The following is a 22,920-nucleotide window of genomic DNA, read 5'->3' on the forward strand; positions in this document are numbered from 1 at the left end:
TACTGGGTTTTTCTATTTGGATTTTTATGCATCTCCTGAAACATTTCTGGCAGTGAAGGATACTCACTTGTTATCCAGTCTCTGTAGCCTTAAAGAGAGCTGCTGTACAGCTGGTCTTACACTGGACTCGCCTCCACAGTTAACTAAGAAACCCTTCCAGTTCCAAAGTAAATGTAATTACCTGTCATTCATCATCTTGTTTTTCTTTCATATTCTATCTCTTTTTAAGTCTTTCTCACTTTTTTTAGACTGTTTTCCTTTAATTTGTACAAGCAGCTGATGTATCACCAAAAGATCAATTTCAGCCAAATTGGACAGAGGGCAAAGAAGGTTTCAAAGATAACATGCTTTGTCATGTTCTGCAAAAGCAAGCATGAAGTGAGGGAAATAAGGGAACAGCTGTAATTTATGGGTTTCTTTTGTAGATGCAGACTCCATTGCATCTGTAAACATCTAGAAATATCCACTGAAGTTTCCCCCTTCAGGTGCCATGGTCAACACCCTACTACAGGGTGATCTGCAGGAGAGAAGTAAAGAAAAAAAGCTGGGAAAGGGGTGTGTTTAAAAGCTAGTAAATCAGTTAGCCAAAGGACCCAGATCTCTGTTACTCAGAGATGATAGGTATTTTTCAAGTTTAGCCCACGCTGCTTTACTAAACTTTGTGTTCAAGGTAAAATCCACCAGAGTGCCTGATCTCTGCATTGCTTTGACCACTTGTGGGCAGGCATTGTCAACATCAACAAAATGAAATTGCTCTGGCTGTAATTTCTCTGGGTTGTAATGAGTAAATTGCACATAAGAATGTATAAGCTGTCACGAGAACTAGAGACAGCTTTAAGCTTTATACTCACAGAAATACCTGGGCTCTGGCATTCGTGGTTACATTTGTAGAGGCAGGTGGTGAGCCTGAATCTCAAGATGCATTGTGTTCATTGCTGCTCTGTGTGTGATTAACACAACAGGATATGAAGGTGCATTTACTAAAAGTAAAAAAAAAAAAAAAAAAGAAAGAACCCCCAGACAACTGGTACATAGCTTTTGCTGAAATTTTGATCTTACTTGATGAAAGTCTGATATCCTGTGTTTCCACTTGAATCTTGAATGGCTTAAACAGCACTGAGTCCCACTGTCTTGCACTTCTGAATCCTTTAATTCTCTAGGAAGTGCTCGTAAATAGTTTGAGCTAAAACTTCATTTTCTGTAGCTCAGGTGGAGCAAAATGGTTGCTGGCTGTGCTCTGGGGGTTGCTTCATGAATTACCAGGCAGAGGGCAGTTTGTTTTGCGGGTACCATGCCATTATTTAAAAGGAAGGATTCACTATACGTGTATGCTGGATAGCCATTTTTTCTTGCCGGTTGAGATTCCTGTCTTGCTTGATGATTGGACTAATGTAGTCATGGCAAGCACTCTGAGGCAGCCCAAAGCCTTGTAAAGAAACCATTCCTTTTGGTTGTTCTGGGAGCAAAGCCCCATGTACACGCCTTTTTCCAGCCACTTCCTGCTTGTTAGTGCTGCCACTTTCCCCTTCCCCCAGTATTTTTTCCTGCTTCTGTACATAACTTTACAGTTAAGCACATCAGAGAACTGATGTGCAATTTGCTGCCTGACAGGACAGCCAGGTGATCCCTAGTGAGCCTGAAGATGAGGCTGATCTCCAGTTTGAAGACCTAGAAAGGATTTTCTACATGAGTGAAATGATTTGTAGAGAATTCTAATACTTTACAGCTGGTAGCTGAAGGATGGAGTATTGAATTAGCAAATGGAGCTGCAGTTCTAATTCTCCAGCCTCAACTCCTGCTGTTCGCTGCTTCCCCTGAACTGCTTGTGATGCTGCGAGTGCTGTGGAGCACCAGGGGGCAGCGTTTCTCTCACTGGCACATTCAGACTCAGTGTCTCATTCTCAGAGTTTTGTTTTTTTCTGTTTATTTGTGGGAGTGTAATGAGTGTTGAATCCTGCAAAGTGGAGAGATGGAAAAAGGGAAACAGAGTCTCCTTACAAAATGGATCACGCTTTGATCTGTTTAAATGCTACGTTTATTTTGAAAGAAGGTTTTTACTATTTTTTCTAAAGCTCTGTCTCTCATACTCACTGTCTTAAAAATTCTAAGTGATAAATGTGTTTCCTCAGTTATTTGATTTTTACCTTTAAACCTCCCCACCCTACCTGTAGGCAGATGTTCCTACTTCTGTAACATCACTCAAGAGCCACATTTTTTTGGCTATGCAAGTGGTCTGGGACTCTTTAGTTCTCTGTTCACTGGTAAAAAGATGAAGAGAGCAACAACTCAGTGATAATTCTAACAGATGAAGTACGGACACACTCAAAAGCCCTGATTTTCAGTTGTGTCAGTTTTCTAGCCCCACTCACAGTATTACACAAGCAATAGAGCAGGCAGGGACAGGCGTCTGGAAGGTGAGGGTGGGTGCCCTTACTCTGTTCAGGAGCAGGACATCCTTAAACCAGTGTAGACTGATAATGGAACTTCACCTTGCACTGCAGTACAGCAAGATAATCACTTACATTTATTCAGCATCTACAAATCTCTGTGCAGTGGACAATTTTCACTACAGTTTTCACATTTTTACTGTTCAGAATTGGTCATAGTAGGAGAAGTGTTTTGCAGAATGTCAGAAACTCCCAGAACAGTCAAGTCAATTGCTGGATTTAAGGGGGATGTGAATAGTTTTTGAAGGAAGTGCTGGGAAAGTAGTGGTGCTTGTTGGACCTTTCTTGCTGAGGGAGGTGTGTTGGAAGTAGACAACAAGATTTTTGTGACAGCTGTGTCAGTTTTAGTTTGGAGAATGAGTGATTTGTTTTAATGTGGGCAATATGTGATGAAGTTACCTGTTGAACAGTGAAAGAAGTTGAAATTGAGAGCAATGAGATGCTTGTATCACTTAGCAGTACTCAATAAATAAATTCAGATTAAAAAGCAACTACATTTTATTTTAGAGCTTGAGTTGCAGGAAAAAAATGGTTTAGAAAGCACAAATATCTCTGTACAGGAAAATGATTCATTAATTAAAATAATTTTGGTTTCAGCCTCTGTCAGGTACATGTGGCAAACCCAAAAACTGTTAAATCCTAAGTGCTGAAGAAGAATTTGAAGAACTACTATTCTTGAAACCTGCTGTAGTTAACACCTACCTGTCTGTTTATAGGTGTGGGCTATATCTCTTGATTATTTAAGCAAATGTTTTTAAAAATCATTTTGTAGTAGTATTGCAAATACTATAAACTATTGCTTTAGCATTCTCTGCTTAGAGTGTTTTTGGGGTGTAAATGATTTGTAATGTGTTTGTCGATCCTGTTTTAACAGTTATTATTAATTAAAGTCATTTGGTTGTAATTGATTACTCAGTTCTGCTCATTTCAAAGCAAATATGTGCTCAATCTTGCTTTGCCACACATAAGTTTGGCTACAAGCAGTAAGTACATGATTAACATTTGATAGCCTCTGTGACCATCGAAATATCAGGGCATTCCTTTCTCAGGGACTGATAATATTAGCACATAAGATTAATTTGGAGGTAGTGAGTACTTTTTAGGAAGTTTTAGCTTTAAAAGAAAAGCAAAGTCCAAAGCATCTATTCAGAGCTGATTTTAATCAAGAGTGTTGAAATACACAATTTTTCAAGAATTCCTCATTCAGCTATTGCTTTTAGATGTATGTCGAATTAGAAGAACTTATTGCTGATTCTGTATCTGAAGCTTTGTGATTACAGAAGGCTCCTGGTCATTTTACCATGTCTGGTTACGAAGTTAAGTATTCCAGGCAGCTGTGTAAAGTAACAGGAATATTATATTGGTTATAGAAGTTTGCATTCCTCTTTGTTTCTGTACCATGTGTGAAAGAAGGTGTTGTACTACCTGAATGGAAAATCAGGTTGGTTAGACTAAGTACTTCTGAGAGAATGTTTTTTTATATTTAGGTTTTTAGGTTGGTTTGTCACTTAAACCTTGTTTAATACTAAGGTGGATTGGTTAGGAAAATATTTGATATACTAATTTTTTCTTAGTGATTTACAAATGAAATATCCCTGTTCATATCATTCCTGATCAGGTACTGTCTGTTTTAATTGCTACTGAGGTCTTTCAGCATCTTTCTACGTACAGACTTTGTTTAGTGTGGTAAATATAGCAGTAATATATCATGGTACTTCCTTCTTCATCTTTTATACTTTGTTTTTTGTGTCATCTGTCCACATAAGAGTTTTTTTGCAATGCGTTTGTTGATCCTTTTGCAGTGTAGGGATACTCTGCACCTTAGGGTTGAAGCACTACCATGTGAAGCCAACAGCTAAGTATGAATGAATAGATGAGCTATACAAATTCCGTCTCAGTCCATTGTTCCTACTGGCCTTGTCCTTTGTTGGGTATTATAAGTGGTGGAACCATAAGAGGAGTGCTTTTGAGGTACATATGGATGCACTAGAATATTTGAGCAACATTTCCATCTGGTTCATGAGCAGCATCATCTGCAATTCAGTACCTTGAAGAAGTTCTGACAAGCCCAGGAAAGATTGTAGTTTTCCCAGTGAAGAGCAGTTTCTCAGGGAATTCTTGGGTTTGGCCCACAGACTTATGAAATTCTGTTGTTCAGAAGAATAGCTCTGAAGTGTAGTCCAAGTATGAATCTCAAATGGAAAATTACCATAAAATTACCATTGATCAAATTTACTAATAATTGTTGAGTCAGCTTGCCAAAGCCTTGTCAAATTACAGAATAGGAGTCCCACAGGCTTGCAGGAGTGGCATGTATGGGGGTAGAATTATATATGGAAGCAGAGGAAGCAGTATATTTGCAAAGAGGGTCAGGTTAAACATATAATAGGAGTCAACAAAAGGTGACTAAGTTGGCAGATGAACAGGGAAGCAGTCTTCCAGTGTGTACTGAAGCATTCAGATCCTGTTTAAGTGCATCTCATAAAGTTCTGAAGGCTCCACATGGCTGTTTGGTTCAGTGGAATGTGAGCTCCCAGTTACATGAAGTTGGATCACTCTACTGTTTTCTTTGCTTTCTCTGCTGTCCTCCAGATCCCTGGTGCATAACTCAGTTCCTTGTCACAGGATTTCTGCTCTTGTCTGTTCTGGGTCTGGAAGCTGGGTGGCATGTCTCTCTTTCGCCTTGTATGTTCATGGACATGGGTTAGTGTTGACTTACGAAATGTCTGAGTTTTTTATTTTGCTTTGAGGGACTACATTCACATTCCACCTTCCTCCCTCCTTTAGCAGCTGATGCAACTCTGCAGACTTCTGATAGGCCCCCTGAGCAGTTAAACAGGTTCATTTTGCATTCTGTAAATCTTGTCTCATGCCATCGTGCAGACAGGAAGGAAGGCAGCTTTTGAATGTGTTGCACTTTATCAGAGTAGACTTTAGACTTTCTGTTAAATGTCCACAAGTGATAAGAAACAAAAGAGAAAACTGAAAAGGAGCTGCAGTTTGGAAGGCAAAATCAATCCTAGGATTCTTTGCAGAAGCGTTAGAGGTAGGGTCGATAATCATAATTGTTCAGATAACAGAATTTTGTAACCTTTTGGTTTTCTTTTATAGCCTTAAGCATTATTTCTTTTAATGAACACTGATTTTGTCAAATTAGTCAGCAATAGATGGGAAATTTTCAGCCTAAATGGAAGCAGGACCATGGTCTTCAGTAATTAATGTTTTGCAGCAGTTCAGGTGTTGCCACAGTTTGATCACTGGAGAAAAACAAGTGAGTAATGCCTCTGATAAATTTGTGAATTTGGTACTTGAAGACCAGTCCCTAAAATTTGTCCTGAGAAAGTGGGATTTGTACATTAAAGACAGGAAGGTTCTAGATACTGAATGTGTTCATTCTTGCTTTAAGAGTGTGATGTGTTTAATCCATTTCCTTGGATGTATTTTGCCAGCCTGGGTTTTTTTGGGTTTAGGGCTTTTTTAGCAAGTAGGTGACCATAAACTGTTGCTGGACATAGTCTGTTATTTTCTATCATACTAGTACTTATATGCATACATAAAACCAGAATACACATCTGATTCTAAAAGGGACACATAAACCACTGGCAGGATGTGTAGAAAAGACTTGTTTTCCCCAAGATGTGCCTGCATTCCATATTGAATGCTGTGAGAATGGAACGTGAACATAAGATGTGAGTAGACCACAGACAGTGTACAGTAGATAAGGGGTTTCCTATCTGGATCACTTTTGCTTTTTTTGCGTTGGTGTATGGTGGCCACTTCTGCCGATTCCTTTCTTATGGTGTCATTATTGTATGCAGCTTTAGAGGAAATCAACAACTTCTACTGAAGATTGTATTTTTATTTTTTTATTTTATTCAAGCAAATTAAGTGAATTCTACCAGCATTATCCTTAAGAGAATTTCTCTTTAAATATTTCTTAATATACACTAAGGAAAATTGGGATCAAAGCCAGTATATTTAGAAATTCTACATAAAAATATACAGAACATTGTTGATGGTAGTGCATGTGCATTGAAACCAACAATTGCATCAAAACCAGCCATCAAATAAAAATAATTTTCCTTTCATGGTCAATACAAGTTGAAAATTATTGAGCGTATTTTCTCTATGGGCTGACATTTGCCTGCATCACTTTCATAATTGCAGATCTTAGCCCATTGAAGTCTTTCTATTTACCTGTAAAGAAAAAGGATTAATGTTTCCCGGTTTCTTTTAATGAATATAATAGTCTCTTCATTGTGTTGATACTTTTCATAACCAGCTGTATTTCTGAGTGCACCTGTCAGTTTTCCTATTTGCTTTGCAGAAATGGTGATTGCAATTAAAGTGTCAAATATTTGACCTTTGCCTAATTCTCATTCCCATGATGTTCACTGTTCTTTGAAATGGTGTAGATACCAGAAGTGTGGGTATCCACATCTATATCCAGTGCAAGGTTGTAAAAGTTTAAATTGTTCTGCTAGTTGAAAATGTTACAGTCTTTTTAATATGTTAATTTTAGCCCTAGACTTTCTGGTGGCAAGCAAATAAATGTTGTATAAAGAAATGGGTGGTATTTGGAGCAACTCTATTTCTCTCTGACTTTTTGAGAGGAGAAGAGTGACAATACTAAGACTTAGAAAAAGCAGAAGTGAACAGCTGTGAACATTTCCATTCTTAGTCATCTGAGCTCAGTTGTGCGAGTGTCTTCAAACAAACAAGGAAAGAATAGCTGCATATGAACTGCATGAGTCAGAATGGCAGTCTGGGCAGAACTTAAAGGAGAGAAAACCTTCCTATTTTGTTAGTTCTGAAGAGATCAGATGATGTGTAATTCAAAATCTTTACCACCATGCTAGGTAATGATAAAGAAGTGAACCACTGAGCTACCATCAGAATAATTGCTTCAGGAATGCTCCTTCTGCAGAAGTGGTTCGAAATAGCACACACAGATGTACTTCTTCTTGACTGGCGAGTCTGTGAATGGATTTTGTTTCAATGACTTTAAAGCCCTGTTCTGCATGTATAGCTCAGGGAGCCATTTCATAGCATTCTGGTTGGGTGAAGAAGTGCTATTGCAATGGCCTTCTGTTAGAGATTTAGTAGGAAGAGACTGGTTGTTTTGACCATTCATTTTAAAGTTGGTGAATTGAGTAATTTTTCATCTAGATACAGGTTGTGTTAAAGACTGCTGAGCCTCCAGAGAAGCTGTGTAAAACAATAAAATTAAGTGATACTACAGCAGGTATTAAGAAAACAAAGTATAACAGCTTGTGCTTCTTACATTGATTACTTGATTTAAAATAATGTTCTATACCCTTTCCCTAAAAATAAATGATTTTTCAGTTTGCCTGAGACTTATTTAATATTCACTTTCTTTTGTAATGTTTTCAGCCTTAGAATTGCCTTGCATGCTTGACAAAATGATGTATTTTGTGGTAGGCCAGCTGAAGCCAAAAGAAAAAGCGCAGAAGGTTATAATACAGTTAAAAATGAAAAGTAGAAATAAGCATGTCTTAAGTGCCTGTCTCTCTCTCCACCTATTTACTTTAAGAACTGGTAATCATCCCATTGTGTGGCCTTAGGTGGTGGTGTGTTTGTGCAGCTAAGGGTGTGTGTGTTTTCTTTGTTAAACACGCTTTAGAGATCATTCTTCAAATTATGTGGGTGCTGTATTTGATTTTATCTGCTATTTGAGTCATGACACATTTCAGCTGTAGGTTGTGTTTTTGCAATTTCTCAAACTTGCCTTTTCCTTTCAGTTCTCTGCATGTAAAGTTGCAATTAGCAATATGTGGTCTTGGTGTGTGGTGCAATGTTTTTACCAGGTTATAGAAAAAATTATTCTAGGCTTCAGCCTATATGATTCTTATTCTGAAGCAGCTTTTAAGTCTGCTTGAAACTATCATTTGGGAAACCTTGCTTGGTATTGCTACCTATTATCTATCTACCTATCTATCTCCATATAGATGGATACATGAGTTGGTGTATATATATATATGTAGATGTGTGTGTCTATGTATGTGCAGTCTTTCAAATTGTGTCCCTTCATTCACCTGTTCATGAAATCCAAGTAGTTAACAACAGCTTCCCTTTTTTTAAAGATTACTGTGAACTGGGAGATCTACCACCCAGATCCCCATTGGAGCCAGTGTGTGAAGATGGCCCCTTTGGGCCAGTGAAAGAAGAAAGGAAACGGACACCCCATGAGCTTCGTGAACTGTGGAAGAAAGCCATTATCCAGCAGATACTGCTCCTCAGAATGGAGAAGGAAAACCAGAAGTTACAAGGTTGGTGAAGTTCTTGAGTACAGCCTACCGCAATACAAATTCACCTTTTGGTTTTTCTCTCTGTGGCCTTGGTAGTGGACTGCACCAAGCCTTAATGAAAAATTCTCCAAACACACAGGTAAATCAGATTAGCAACATCTGCCTTAGCATTCATTAGTGTAAGTGACAATGGATTATAATTTTTTATATGCTTCACCTTATTATTTGTTTGCTTGATCTGAAGGGACAGTCTCTTTACCATGGCTGGGACTTTTTAGGCTGGTGTCTGGAAGCTCTCACAAGGAATTCAGCGTGATCAGTATCATGAACTGAATTCTTTCCTGCATTCACATCCACAGGTCCTTGTCTAAGTATTGGTCATTGCATCATTGTGTTTAGTCATCCTTGAGGCTCAAAGGAGGTTCTTAAACAGGTTGTTGTGGACTTGAAACTATGGGTTCCTGCAGTAGTACCCACACTGTGCAGGCAAGGTTTCTGTAGAGTGGTAATGACTTACATCAGTCCATAGGGTGATGAGAAGGAACTTGAGAAACTGTAATTTGCAATTGTTCTTAACCACAGTTTTTCTGTTAATGATTTAACTGCAATAAATCCATTTGGGTGGCAATTTTTACACATAAAGAACAGCTGTATGCAGAATCACAAGTGATTGCCTTTGAGAGCTGCTCCTTTGAAGATATGAATGATGAGGACAGAAAGTTTTATCTGAGTGATTTTAGATGTTGAAGGAGGGAGTGAGCACCTGAACCCTCAAAAGGGGGAGGTACCTTGCATGAAAATGGCAGTATTTCTTTTTATTGTCTAAACTTGAGGAAGGTTTGACTTGCAAGAAGTTTATAGAGAAAGGGCCCAGCTGTATGAAAAGTTCAGTACAGCAAACATGAAATACTTATTTAAACTCAGGCTAAGACCTGTGGCTGGAAAGACAAAAAAAACACCTCTTGGATATTGATGTGGTCTGCCAAAGCACTTGGCCCACCTGTAGGCTGTTTGCTGCCAGCTCTCCTATTTCAGCCCTGTCTGAAGAACAGCTGACACATGAAACAGGTGACAAGCATGTTCCCAGAAATGTACTAGCTAATCCAGTAAAATGAAATATGGCAATGGATACCAGATATGCAGTGTCCTTGGCCTGAGGCAGAGACCATCTGGAGAAGAGGTACTTAAAGAAATGATTTATACAGTCTCTTCAAGCTTAGAACAGTGCTGTTGTAAATGAGCTTCTGTAACATTTTTGTGGCATTTAGAAATAAATTTTCTCTGTTTTGTGCATTTATACTCCTGGTTTCTTTAAAAAATTCTTTTGTATTCTAATTATCTGTATCTGCAGCCTGCAGTCAAATTTCTGGCAAGTGCAGGTCATTCATATCCATACAGATTTTAGCAAGTTTAACTAGATGCTCCAGTTTTGTCTGCCCAAAAAAAAAAAACCTGTGAAACCATAACACATATGTTAATATGAGCATGTCTAAGAAGTGACTTAGTGAATGAATGAGGTGGGTGTTGGCAGAACTGAAGACCCAGCTGTGCTGTATCTGTATGCCTTGTGGGGTGAGGAAGTTGTTCTAGGTAGCTGCTGCATGAAGAGCTCAGATGGTGAGACAATACTTGAAAACACCAGGTGACTGCGCTGCAGGGAGCACAGCATCTTTATTGGTAGTGCTTAAGTGTAAAAATGGGAATTGGGTAGTGTCAGTATCTAAATAAGCTTATTGATAAAGGCATATTCTCACCTCAGTCCTCACATCATATTTTTGCATATAGCATAAGAAGACTGAATGAAGCAGAAAAGTCTGAAAAGTTGCCAAGCATCAGAAAACATTTGTTTGCAGAAGATGTAGCACTGAAAGCTTTCTCTGAGTTTGTTTTCCTTTAAGCTGAAATTTAAATGCCCTTTTTTTAGTTGTATTCATACAGCACCATCTGTGGTTTAAGGTTTTTAATATTCTGATTTATAAATGTGTTGGTTTTGACCTGACAAAACTGTGAGGAAGTTGACAAATAGTTTAGATAGACTGAATTACTTTTAGTGTGAACACACGGCTATAATAAAACTATGAGCGCGTGTGTTTCATGTATCTGTAGCTAATCACCAAATTAGAAATTAAATATTCTGAGGTCCAAATCTTGCAAACACTTAGGTAACCTCACAACTTACATGAATAACCTCATTGAATAAAGTCATTCACATGTGAAAGCAACTACAGGTGTACTTCCCAGATATAAACCATTCTTTTCTTTCCAGTTTTTATTATCTAGAAGCTTGTGTAGTCAGTGGGAGTGCAGGACAAGATAACTCTTTATGACTCTCAGAATTCAATATTCTAAAAAACCTTAATTGCAGATACAGATCTCAGAACAAGTTGAGTTTAGTGTGTTAATAGTGTCATTATGAAATGTAAATGTCAGGTAATCTTTAAATGTTCATTAAATTTATATAAAGGAGTTGAAAATACATATAATGGAGAGTTAAATTATCAAAAGCTAATATAACAAGATTTTAACCTAGATTGTCTCAATATTGAAATGGATAGGAATGATTCTATGAGTTCATAGTGTGAAATCCTCAAAAGTAACAGCAGGCTTATGATATATGGCAGAATGTCCTCAAAATAAGAGTATCTTGTTACTATTACAGTATTGTATCATCACAACAAAGTACTGTAAATACATTGGGGCAAATTAATATCATGGTCACATCATGATACACTGTTTCATAAACATGGTTTCAAATCGTGTTATTTGTATGAGAATTAACTTCTAATTTTTGTTTGATACTGTAGAACCTTTCCAGACTTTTATGTATCTTGAACTTTTGCTCTGCTCATTTTTTTGCAAGTAGAGAGCTGCTCTTGTCCTGGAACTAGGTGCATTGAGTACTCAGCCACATTACAGCCTAGTTAAAAAATTGAAACCTATCTTGTTAATTTCTCCAGAAATTTCCCACTGTTTGTCTCTCCTTAGTGCTGTTTTTGTAGCTTCATCTTGGTCTCCTTATAGCATTGTCTTGGATCATTTCATCCTTTCAGGAATAGATGACTGACATATTTGTATCTTATATGAACTGTGCCTCTTTTTCTCCGCTTCTGTTTTTTTCAGTCTTACTACCTGCACAAATCCATCCACTGTCACAAAACATGCTTTATTATTTAGTTTACATTATTAACATTAATAAATCCTGTTTTCTGAGCACATTAGAATACTAAAAAGCCCCCACCGAAAAAAAAATAAAGTTTTACCAGGACTCCCTTTGAAATTCTCACTCTACTTCTAAACGTGGAATTACATTCAGCTATAGAATAATTTTAATTTCTGCCATGTTTTTTTGATGCTTTCCCAGCTATTGTTTTTACTTTGTCATTACTATTATGGGGCTGCATTCAAAACAAATAGATGACTGAATTTGGTTTGTGTTTTTATTTGCTGAAAGTCTTCAGCTGTGAAGAGCTGGGAAAATGAAAATTCCTGTTATGAAAATCTTATGTTTATTTCAGTAATCATCATCTCTCATGTTTCTTCATATTTAGGAGTTGGTTAGGACTAGGGAATTCAATTTAACTGGCTGAACACAATTAATATTTCTTATAATATCTTTAAAAAACCAAACAAACTAATCCAACCCCAGAATCATGATATTTTAGATATGAAATGTTTCAGGTGGATAGCACGAGAGAGCTGCAAGATAAATAAATCCATTTTACAAATAGTAAATAATATTACCTGCTACATTCTTTATATCACTTTTTAGCATCTGAAAACAATTTGCAGAACAGACGCCTGAAACTTGACTACGAAGAAATCACACCATGCTTAAAAGATGTAACTTTGATTTGGGAAAAAATGTTGAGCACACCTGGAAGGTCAAAGATTAAATTTGATGTGGAAAAAATACACTCGGCTGTTGGACAAGGTAAACAGTTTTTTTTTTGAGTTGTTGAAATGCATGTAAATCGTATCTGAAAAGGAATAGTGTGGCCACTTAACCACTCCCTATAACCGTATTCTCTCTAGTGCTGTCCTTCAGGCTGCTGACTAAACAAGTAACAACTTTTGGTACCATTGTGGTTATGCAAATGCAAGTACCAGTCCCTTTCAGTGGTAGCTTAGTTGTATTGCTGGAGCTACAGCATACATTTTTGAATAACATCTGCCCTTACCAGGAGAGTTGTATGCTACCTCAACATATTACAATTTTTACAATCTGATTTTATAAATTTAAAAGTTGCAATTAAAGAAAAAAAACCTGCATAATGTTAATAAATGACTGTGTGAAAAAGCCCTCTGCATTGTTTGCTGGAAATCCTCTGTTCCAGCCTGTGTGTTAAGTCTGTGCACAAACAGTAGACACGGGTATCTCTGCAGAACTGACTTTTCTCTGAGCTCAAGAACACTTTGTCCCTGCCAACAACCACTTACAGTCTTCTCACAACTGCAGGGCTGAGCAACCACCCTTATTTCTATTGCAGCAAAAGTAATATAACCTAAGGACGTTTTTCAAATATTCTAAGAAATTGGGCTATTACTCAGTGTTACATTTGCCATGGTTGGACCCAAAGGCCTTAGGCTGAGTGCTAGATGGACCAGTAGTGGAGATGGCTACTCGAAGGAGCTTTTTCATAGTTCTTTACAAAGCTTTCCAACCTGTAAGGGAAGTATCAAGATTTAACCACTGTCAGAAGTTTATATATTGCACCTGACTATGTGCAAGCAAGTTAAACCAAATTGCCCATTAAAAATGACTAGGTAAGTCTGGATTTCTAGCAATATCAAATCCTAATATGTTTTGTTATCTTTCCATGTAACTTGTATGCTTGAGTAAGTCTTGATTTCTCCTACTGTTTTTGTCCTCCATATGTTACATATATACCAAACTAAAAAAAAAAACAGCCCTAAAGACTTCAAACTCTTAAGTTCTTTCAAACTGTGGTATGTGGTTCCACTGCATTCTGGATTAGACAGAACACTTCCCCAAGTGAAAGTGCATTGATTTCTCGTGTAAATGATTTAATAGTGAGTGATAGTTGTGCTGAATTAATTTTACTCTCAGAGCTTTACATACAGTTTAGAAATGAAGGCTATCATTACTTATGTGAAATAGTTAAGTAGCATCTGCCCTTTTAAAAGAGAAATAAATTCAAACTTTAAAACATTTTTATGTGTGCCAGTCATTAAGCAAGCTGATAGCAAAAGTAGAAATACAATACTTGCTATCTGATTATTTGCCTTGTGTTGTAGTCTCTAGATCATGTGTCATTTGTACCTATTTATATTTTTGATATGTGTGCATCCCACCTTCCTAAAACATATTCATTACATCAGAGTCCATGCTATATTAGTGAAGAGTGTGCATTAGTTGTATTGCAGTGCTTTATTGTGTACTTTACATGGAAAAATGGGACTTAAGCATATAACTTCTCAGAGACAAGTATAGCAATTCTTGATGCCTCTTCTGGTGCTTCTCAGACTGGATGTAAGCATTAACCTTAGGCAGTTCATAGTATTTCTTTCTGCTTTAAATCACTCTTGTTAAGGTGTTGATGTCTCTTACTGGTTGAGGAAGTAAAAGCACTGTAGTTTCATCTGCTTCTATGGTCTGCTGGAGGTAGCCAGTAGGGATCTGCCTGCCTGTGTAGTAGATAGGCATCTTCAGTTCCTCAATCATGTTAGCTCAACTATAGCAGAACCCTCAGAAGGAGTACAAATTCTGGTTTAATTGCTTTCTCTGCCCAGGAGTACCGCGTCACCACCGTGGGGAGATCTGGAAGTTTCTAGCTGAGCAGTACCATCTTAAGCATCAGTTTCCAAGTAAACAACAACCAAAGGACACACCTTATAAAGAACTCCTAAAACAACTAACTTCCCAACAGCATGCAATTCTTATTGACCTAGGTAAGTACAGTAGTGGTCCGAAATTAAAACAAGGGGTTTTCAATCTCTGTAAGATACCTAAAGAAGGAAATACATAAAATGATTTTCACTATTTAATAATGGGTTGTTGGTAAGAATTGTTTTTAATCTGGTGTGAGAAACCAGGAGCTGATGTTTTTCCAAGAGGATCACAGCTCTTGTGTGTGGGATAATCCCACACTGAACTCAGTATTCATTATGCTCTTCCCTAATAAAGGCAAAAAATCAATGTCTTCCAGAGCGCAGCACTGACACTTTGGTTCTGATGAACTGTGTGGGTCAATTTCAGAAGTCCATTATCACTGCATTTGATTAAATGAATTTGCAGTGAAAAACTCCATCAAAGGAAATTGCACATTGCAAGTAACCAAGTGTCATGTAAAAGAATGATAAAAAATCATGGGAAAAGTTGTACTTAGTCCGATCTGAATGATTAATACCCATTGCATTATTTTCTCTTACATCTTTTCCGTAAGGCAGTAGTACAGAATTGTCCCTTCATAATTCTGCTCTTTATAACTACTCAAAAGTACTTAAGCATTTTTCACTGCAAATGGATCTACCCCCTTTCTTGCCTGATGAGGAAGGATTACCTATACCCAGAGCTGTCTGGGAGCACCCATTTATTATTTTATTAAAAACTCAGTGTGCTGACTGTCTTCAGTGGGTACTAAACTGAGAAGATTTGTCAAGTTTCAATGGTGACCTAAGCTTTAGATGATAAAGAGGCTATTTTCTCCTTTTTGCAACACTTGTTAAAAGTGAGTCAAAATACCAAAGCAGTGCATAGAAAATACGTAGGAATGTGAAGGAACAGGTGTGTTTCTGCATAAGGTGGCACAACCAGAGGTGGGAAAGGGTGGTGGTGGATGTCACCTTCACTTTCCCCTCCTTGGCAGTCCTGTCTGGTTTTGACTTGGCTCTGGGAAGGTAAGAGTCCAAGGAGATTTAATGCCAGCTGGGACTAGGCAGGGTGTGTAAATTGTCTCCCTTCAGACTTGCACACCAGATCTAGGAATTCCCCTGAACTGAGCAGGGCCAGACAACAATACTTTGTGTTTGGGAGAGACATTTATGTGCAACCAGAGATCATTTACTAGCAAATACATATTGGTCCAGCATACCTGGTTGTTGATAGCCCTGGCAGTGAAGGGTGAGGCACTGAAGTGGTTCAGTAAGAATTGAACAGCTTTGTGCTGGGTTAATTGAACACCTTAGCAGAGGGATGGTGCTGGGATGACTCCTGGATAGTAGGGAGCACAGTCAATCTGAGCTTGATTGTCTCACATAGCAGACTGGGGCTTACTGGCTCGACAAGCTGTTCATATTTTCTGCCTGGTTCTGCACACAAATACTTTCTCATCTTAGCCATGTGCTCTTCTTGTAGAAACAAATGACTGCATGTGTTGGCAAACTGGTGACTTCATGGTGGTTTTCATGCAAGGTGTTGTTTCTGCCAGCATGCTCTTTGCCAGCCCACTAGCTGAAAGAGGGATTGGGCCCTGTCATAACCTTAAGGTGAATTAGGAAGCTGAAGACTTCCTCGTGATTCACATTGAAATAGAGCTGTGCTGCATGGTAAAAGACAGCACAACTGGATAGGCAGCTAGAAGGGATCTGCACATTCTGACTTGAGTTCCTTCAGGCTATCAGAAGCATTTTCTCTTAAATCTTTAAGAATCCTTCTGAAAGCATGCACTTCACCTTGAAAGAAAAAGAACTATGTTTTCACAACATAGCGGTTGTAATAATAACAAACCTTGCCCAAATTAAGCTAATAGCTCTTGTTAACACAGTATGAGCCAAAGCTGTAATAGTATTGCTGGCACTTAGTTGAGCTGATGCATGCTCAGATGTACATAGTGCTTCCTGAGGCCAGCAGTGTGCATGTGGCTGCAGAGCAAAGGTATAACAGCTGCTTTGCTGGCTCAATTTACATGTCCCAGTGCTATCCGTGTAGGAAACCATCCATCACTGGGTGTTTGCTGAACACGGTGGAAAATTAGGTTTTATTTTAGTATATTTTAAGAAATAAAGTAATAGGTACTTATTTCACATTCTGGAGCTCTAGAGGTTCATTTAGTCTCTTTAGTCGCAGTTCATTTAGTCTCTTTTTGGCAGGGCCAGATATCTTTGCTCCAAAATAAAGGCTAAAATTCTTAGTTATGCCGTCATCAGAGCACTCAGAAGAACATCAGCTTGTGACTTGAGCTGTTATTCTCCTCCATTTACTGGTTTTTTGAACTTCTTAGCATTTTTATTCTTTCTAAGCTTATAACTCTTGTTCATGACATCGATGAAATGAGCTTTGCCTGAGTGAGGCAGTGCAGATCTGCCTTTAGACTGTGCTGTAGTAACTTGTCCTTCAAGCAAAGAAATGCAAGATCCTTCTCATTTGAAAGTTAGAAATACTTATTCTGTAACATTCAACTCTTACACCCTGCCCAGGGAGACCTACTCAGAACTGAATGCTGTGTCCCAAGTGACAGGCTAGAGCAGCTACCAGATGGCAGAAGGACTCTGCCAAGGGCTTTGTCTTGAAACAGGAGTTCTGATATTATCTGGCAGTACAGCAGCATTCCAGGAGCTAAAGGGTGAGGTGGTATTTAACAAATGGGCAACCATAAAAGAAGCTCCACTTAATACTAGAACAAAAGAGGTATTCAGATTTCTCCTCTGTTGAGGTATTTCATGGAGGAAGTTTGATAGGGGTGGGGGGTTTTCCTAAAAGTGAAAAATTTGCCTTTGGAAGTTTTTTTTGAAAAATCTGTAAAGGTTAAGTCTTTAATGTCTTTGTTCACAGAATCACAGAGTGGTGGTTGAGATTGGAGAGGAACTCTTGAGATCATCTAGTCAAAATCTCCTTTGTTCAAAGCAAGGTCTGCCCAGGCTGCCTAGGTTCATGTTTGCTCAGACTTTGAATATGTCCATAGATGGAGATTTCACAACCCCTTTGGGCAGTCTGTGCCAGTGTCTATTCACCCTTACAATTTTAAAAAAATCAAAGGTGGAATTTCCTGTTTTTCAGTGTGCGCCTGTTGCCCCTTGTTCTGTCAGTGAGCACTGCTGGAAAGAGCCTGGTTCCTTCTTCATTCCCTTTCACTGGGTATTTGTGTACACTGATAACATCCTCCTGAAGCTTTTCTTCTCTGGGCTGAACAGTGCCAGTTCCCACAACCTCTCTTCATAGGAGAGATGCTCTAGTCCCTCTGTTATCCTAGTGGCCCTTTGCTAGACTCTCTCCAGTATGGCCATATTTATTTTGTAGTGGGAACAGAGAACTGGGCACTCTAGTTGTGGCCTCACCAGTGCTGAGTCAAAGGGAAGGATCAGCTGCCTTCAGCTGCTGGTGGCACTCCTAATGCAGCCTAGGATACCATCAGCCTTCTTTGCTGCAGGGGCAAATTGCTGGCTCATGTTTGACGTGGTGACCACCAGAACCCTCAGATCCTTTTCTGCTAAGCTGCTTTCCAAATGGGTGGCAAATACTGGTGCATGGGTTTGTTCCTCCAACTGCAGGAATTTTCCACTTAACTCTGTTGAACTTTTATTATATAAAAGTTCCTGGCAGCTCATTTGGCTAGCCTGTTGAGGTCCCTCTGCATGGTAACAGGTGTATCTGTCATTCCTCCCAGTTTTGTATTACCTTCAAGCTTGCTGAGCGTGTGCTCTGCACCACTGCCCAGGTCATTAGTGACCCTCCCTTATAAGGGATCAGCTGGAACAAAGGTTCCAGGCACCCTGTCATCAATGGCAACTGGCAAGGGTTGGCTAGCATCAGCCTTACCAGCCAGCAGCAGTATCCTCACACTTCCAGGAGTTCCCACTGATCCTAGACATATGCTCTGTATGCTCAAAGCTCAAGGAAACAAAGTCCAGAAATGGCTGCACAAAATGCTGTGTCTGTTGGCTGCCTCCATTAGCTGTGCTCTCACATAATATGTAGATATATGCTATCATATATGATATATGCTATCATATATGATATATGCTATCATATATGATATATGCTATCATAGCTTATATACAGCTACACAATTTTTGTTTATCGTACAGGCTGTAGGAAAAAAGGAAAAAGGCAAATGGAGACTAGGAGGAACCAAGGCCAGGAGGGTTGTGACAAGAGACATTTACATGAAAAAGACAAAAGAAAAAAGAAAACTGAAGGGGCCTCAGCCTGCATAGATCAGATGTTCTAAGTCTGTGCCTGGATCCTAATAGTTGTCCTTATTAGGACAACTTATAATAGTCCTTATAATAGTTTATTATCCTTTAATAAACTGTTCAGGGGCCAGTCTTAAGAATCAGGTCTTCAGCTGTTCCAAACAACAGATTTTCCCCACCCCCTGACAGTTTCTAAATTAACTTTGCAATAACTGCAACAAAACAGTGGTAGAGCATAAGAGTCAATTGTTCTGTATTATTAACTTTCTTATGGTCTCCCTGTGGGTTGGCTCAAAATCTGCTTCTCAAAAGAATCTACAGTTTTGAATGGTTGTTTAATTTGACAGCATGACAAGGTTTTTGGGTTTTGTTGTTTATTTTTTAGTTTAAGTCACTAACTTCAGCTCTTTTCACAGGACGCACATTTCCAACACATCCGTACTTCTCAGCACAGCTGGGAGCTGGGCAGCTGTCACTCTACAATATTTTGAAGGCCTATTCACTTCTGGACCAGGAAGTAGGATATTGCCAGGGCCTTAGTTTTGTAGCAGGAGTTTTATTACTTCATATGAGTGAAGAGGATGCTTTTAAAATGCTGAAGTTTCTTATGTTTGACATGGGCCTGAGAAAACAATATCGTCCTGACATGACAATTTTACAGGTATGATTTCATTTTTTTTAAGTGAAGGATGCTAATGTTAAATAGGAATAATGCAATACAGCTAGTATTGTCAAAACCTGAACTTAAATTGAGTTCTTAAAAATAGAGAAGGATAATCTAGGAGAAGAATACATCATCTTAAATGCATGATTTTCAAATCAAAATACTTCTGGGGAAACTATGGAAACCATAGAAGACTTCTGTTGAGTTCAAATGGGGTTCAAATGGCCCTGCAAATGAGGCTGTTGTAGCCTCAGAGGTGACCCATCCTGTGTCTTTTAGGTGGCTTCGGAGTATTTTTTGTTTCCACACAATTTCATCTAAACATCAATTGACATTTCTCTGTTTCTGCCAAGTATGACGCATGAACTTTGCTGTTACGGATTTTAAGATGTGTTGATCTTTACTCTCTTGTTCTTATCATCAGATCCAGATGTACCAATTGTCTCGACTTCTTCATGACTACCATAGAGATCTCTATAACCACCTAGAAGAACACGAGATTGGCCCCAGCCTCTATGCTGCTCCCTGGTTTCTCACCATGTTTGCCTCCCAGTTTCCCCTTGGATTTGTATCCAGAGTGTTTGGTAATTCTTCATAAAACTGCTCTCTGTTCTTTCTGAAGTCTTTAGTTTGGAATCTAGTTATTAGGAACAGCATTATCCAACCTGTTTCTTCTTCAAAGAAATACTTTGCTAACTGTGAACAAAAGAAAAACAACAGAGGTCATCCTCTGGAATGTGCAGTATATCAGTAAAACTGGGAGAGAGAGGAGGAAAGTAAACGGCAGTCCCTAATGTCTTTTCATCCCCATTGTTGCCTTTTCTCACCTCGTAACCACTTTTTAGAGAGGATGTAAAATTTGATGCCATGAAGGCAGCCATTGTATCATGACAATGACACTTCAACATCAACAATTATTTATTTTCAAGCTGAAAAGAGATGTAACAAAGGCATCATCTGAGAAATATATCCATTTACTTCATTCTCATCATTTCTAGCAGTGTCAGCAGAAAATTATTTTGAGGGTTGTGTTTTAAAATACACACAGAGATGGCCCTTGCAGTGTAATCATGGGTTTACTCTGCAGAAATACAAGACATTTAAACTTAGTGTCTTATCCTGACAATTTTAGCTCCAAAAGCGTTTGGAATCATCTGGGGTTTAGTTTGCAAAGTCACTTCTATTGCCTATTTTTAGAATCTACAGAGGCTCTCTTTTTAAATTAAATTCCAGTTAAGAATTTACCTTGATGCTATTTCTGGATGTGTATTTCATTGATTGTTTGATGTTTGATAAGATGCTTTGTTTCCTTTTCAGTTGTTTGTTTTTCAACTTCATTATATGGTGCTGGATTGTCCATAATGAGTGGGGTGAATTGGAGTTTTCTTCCTAGCTCTTTTCTTCTAGCAGGAAGCTAGTTTGATTCTCCTTAGTCAGTCTCATTTAAGAGATGCAATGAATAAACTATTTATTAGTGGATTAATATTGACACTTTCCTGATATAAAAACAATATGGTCTTGTCTACCACAAATAGTAATATAGAGCTCAAGAAGAACCAACAACAATTCTGTCTGGTTTCTGTTTAAGGATATACTAAAAGTAGTGCTAGAAAAATTCACAGTGAAAAGGATGGTGTATAGGGTAGAACTGCATGTCCCATGATTAGCACCCAAACTTCAGGGGAAACAGCATGGTTTTCCTGGAAGAGTTCAAAGCAGGTTAATGTACATCAACAAGTATGTAGTTGACAGTAATAACCTGTAGGAATCAAATGAAGTGCTGGATGCAAATGTCAGATGCCCAGTTTATAATCAGCTCATCTTTTTGTTATGCTTAATCTTTCGCAGTATGGTACATGGTAAGAGGCATTTGAATGGAGCAATTGACTGCAGTGAGGTTATAAAAGTGCCTTGTATATCCAGTATATTTGGATTTCTGCCTTAATACACAGATTAGTGTTTTCCCTGTCATTGAAGGATTGTAGGGCTTTAGAAAACAAAGACTTTGCTTTAGAGTAGAAAGATCATATACACGATCTTCACACATCTGATTTTAGGTCAAGAAGATAAAAGCTTGTGTAACAGAAACTGTTGCCTCTTAAAAACCTCTTATGATTTTTAGAGAGAAAGTTCAGTGTGACCAACACTTGCAGTTTTATATTTAGTATTTTCCTTAAATTCAGTATTTCCTTTGTATTTAGTAATTTCCTTAAAACGGAATTTACTGAAGCTATGTAGCTTAGGAACATTGGACATTCTCTTACATTAGAAAGTAAAATCTTATCCTCACCCATACTAAAGACTCTGAAACGCAACTTCAAACAAAAATGGCTAGAGCTGTCACTCTGCCACTGGCTGTCATTAGCAGCATGGCAAGTTAAAATCCAGTCATTTTTGACCTACATCTTCATGTGCTTTTGCAGAGCATATGTATATAGATTTTCATTACTCACTTATTAGAACCCTTTGGAGGAAAGAATGTTGATGCTGAAGTAACTGATTTATAGGTTACTAACAGTCTGACATTGCACTGCCATTTTCTAACATGTTATCTCTGAATGCCTAGTATTTGAAACTAGCCCACTCCTATTTAATTATACAATTGTTACAGACCATTCCTTTGGATTTCCATAGAGTGTGCTTTTTGCAGGCATCTAACAGGCAGTATGTAAAAGAAGTGGGTTAGACTTTTTTTATGAATCAAATAGCAGAACTCCTTTGAAGTTTTTATTTATGTGTCCAAACTTATCAACACTTCTCCTGAGCAGGAACTGATGAAAATACAGTGTTATGAAAGATGCGTTCTTTAGTACCCCTGCTTACTTATTATTAGAAGATATTCGATGGAATAGAGTTTATTTTGTTTCAAGAGTGTAGATAAAACTTAATTTTTTTTAATCCTGTAGGCTGCCAGTCATGCTGACATTAATTTGGGTACCTTCACTCTATTGTTGTTGGCTGGGAGCCTGCTTAATATGAAGCATGGGGAGTGGATAACAAACAGGTCTTTGTTAAGTACTTGCTGTTTTAAGTGAGAGAGAGATTTGAGCCATGTATTTCCAGGTCAGTCATACAGACGTTCATTAACAACTTTTTGGTCACCTTGAGTTAATCTGCCTGTCGTTATGGAGCAGGTGCTGAATCATAAAAACACATTCTTTTTAGCTCTGCTTTTTTCACTTTGTGTTTCTAGCTGTTCTTCAGTATTTCCTGTCCTAATATAGAGCTTTCCCTATGAATAATTTTCCCATAGTTGTGAGTTTCAGTAGAGAATTGAGGTACATGCCTGCTCTGTTACCACTTTTTAATCATTTCTGCCACTGGAGTTCACATTCAGCTCAACACAGAGCTGAAAAACGTTACGCTCCTTTTTGGACAAATGACAAGAAAGTGCAAGATTTGTGGCTGGTTTTTACTTGTGCTTTTCTTTCTTGGAGAGAGAGAGTGA

The 22,920-nt window shown here is 38.2% G+C and overlaps 1 protein-coding gene across 6 annotated transcripts in view; it reads left to right on the forward strand.

Annotated features, from left to right (window-relative positions):
* Positions 1–22,920, forward strand: part of TBC1D1 (TBC1 domain family member 1) — a 93,182-nt gene that overhangs the window by 62,703 nt on the left and 7,559 nt on the right. For 5 of the 6 annotated variants that reach the window (XM_062493445.1, XM_062493447.1, XM_062493446.1 and 2 more), the window contains 5 exons: positions 8,552–8,737; positions 12,486–12,647; positions 14,468–14,626; positions 19,225–19,469; positions 19,897–20,056. In XM_062493445.1, coding sequence (XP_062349429.1) covers positions 8,552–8,737; positions 12,486–12,647; positions 14,468–14,626; positions 19,225–19,469; positions 19,897–20,056 — 912 coding nt within the window. The remainder of the gene's footprint in view (positions 1–8,551; positions 8,738–12,485; positions 12,648–14,467; positions 14,627–19,224; positions 19,470–19,896; positions 20,057–22,920) is intronic. The other variant, XM_062493450.1, reaches the window with a different exon arrangement.

This window comes from Cinclus cinclus, chromosome 5, assembly GCF_963662255.1.
Source record: "Cinclus cinclus chromosome 5, bCinCin1.1, whole genome shotgun sequence".
NCBI classification, from domain to species: domain Eukaryota; kingdom Metazoa; phylum Chordata; class Aves; order Passeriformes; family Cinclidae; genus Cinclus; species Cinclus cinclus.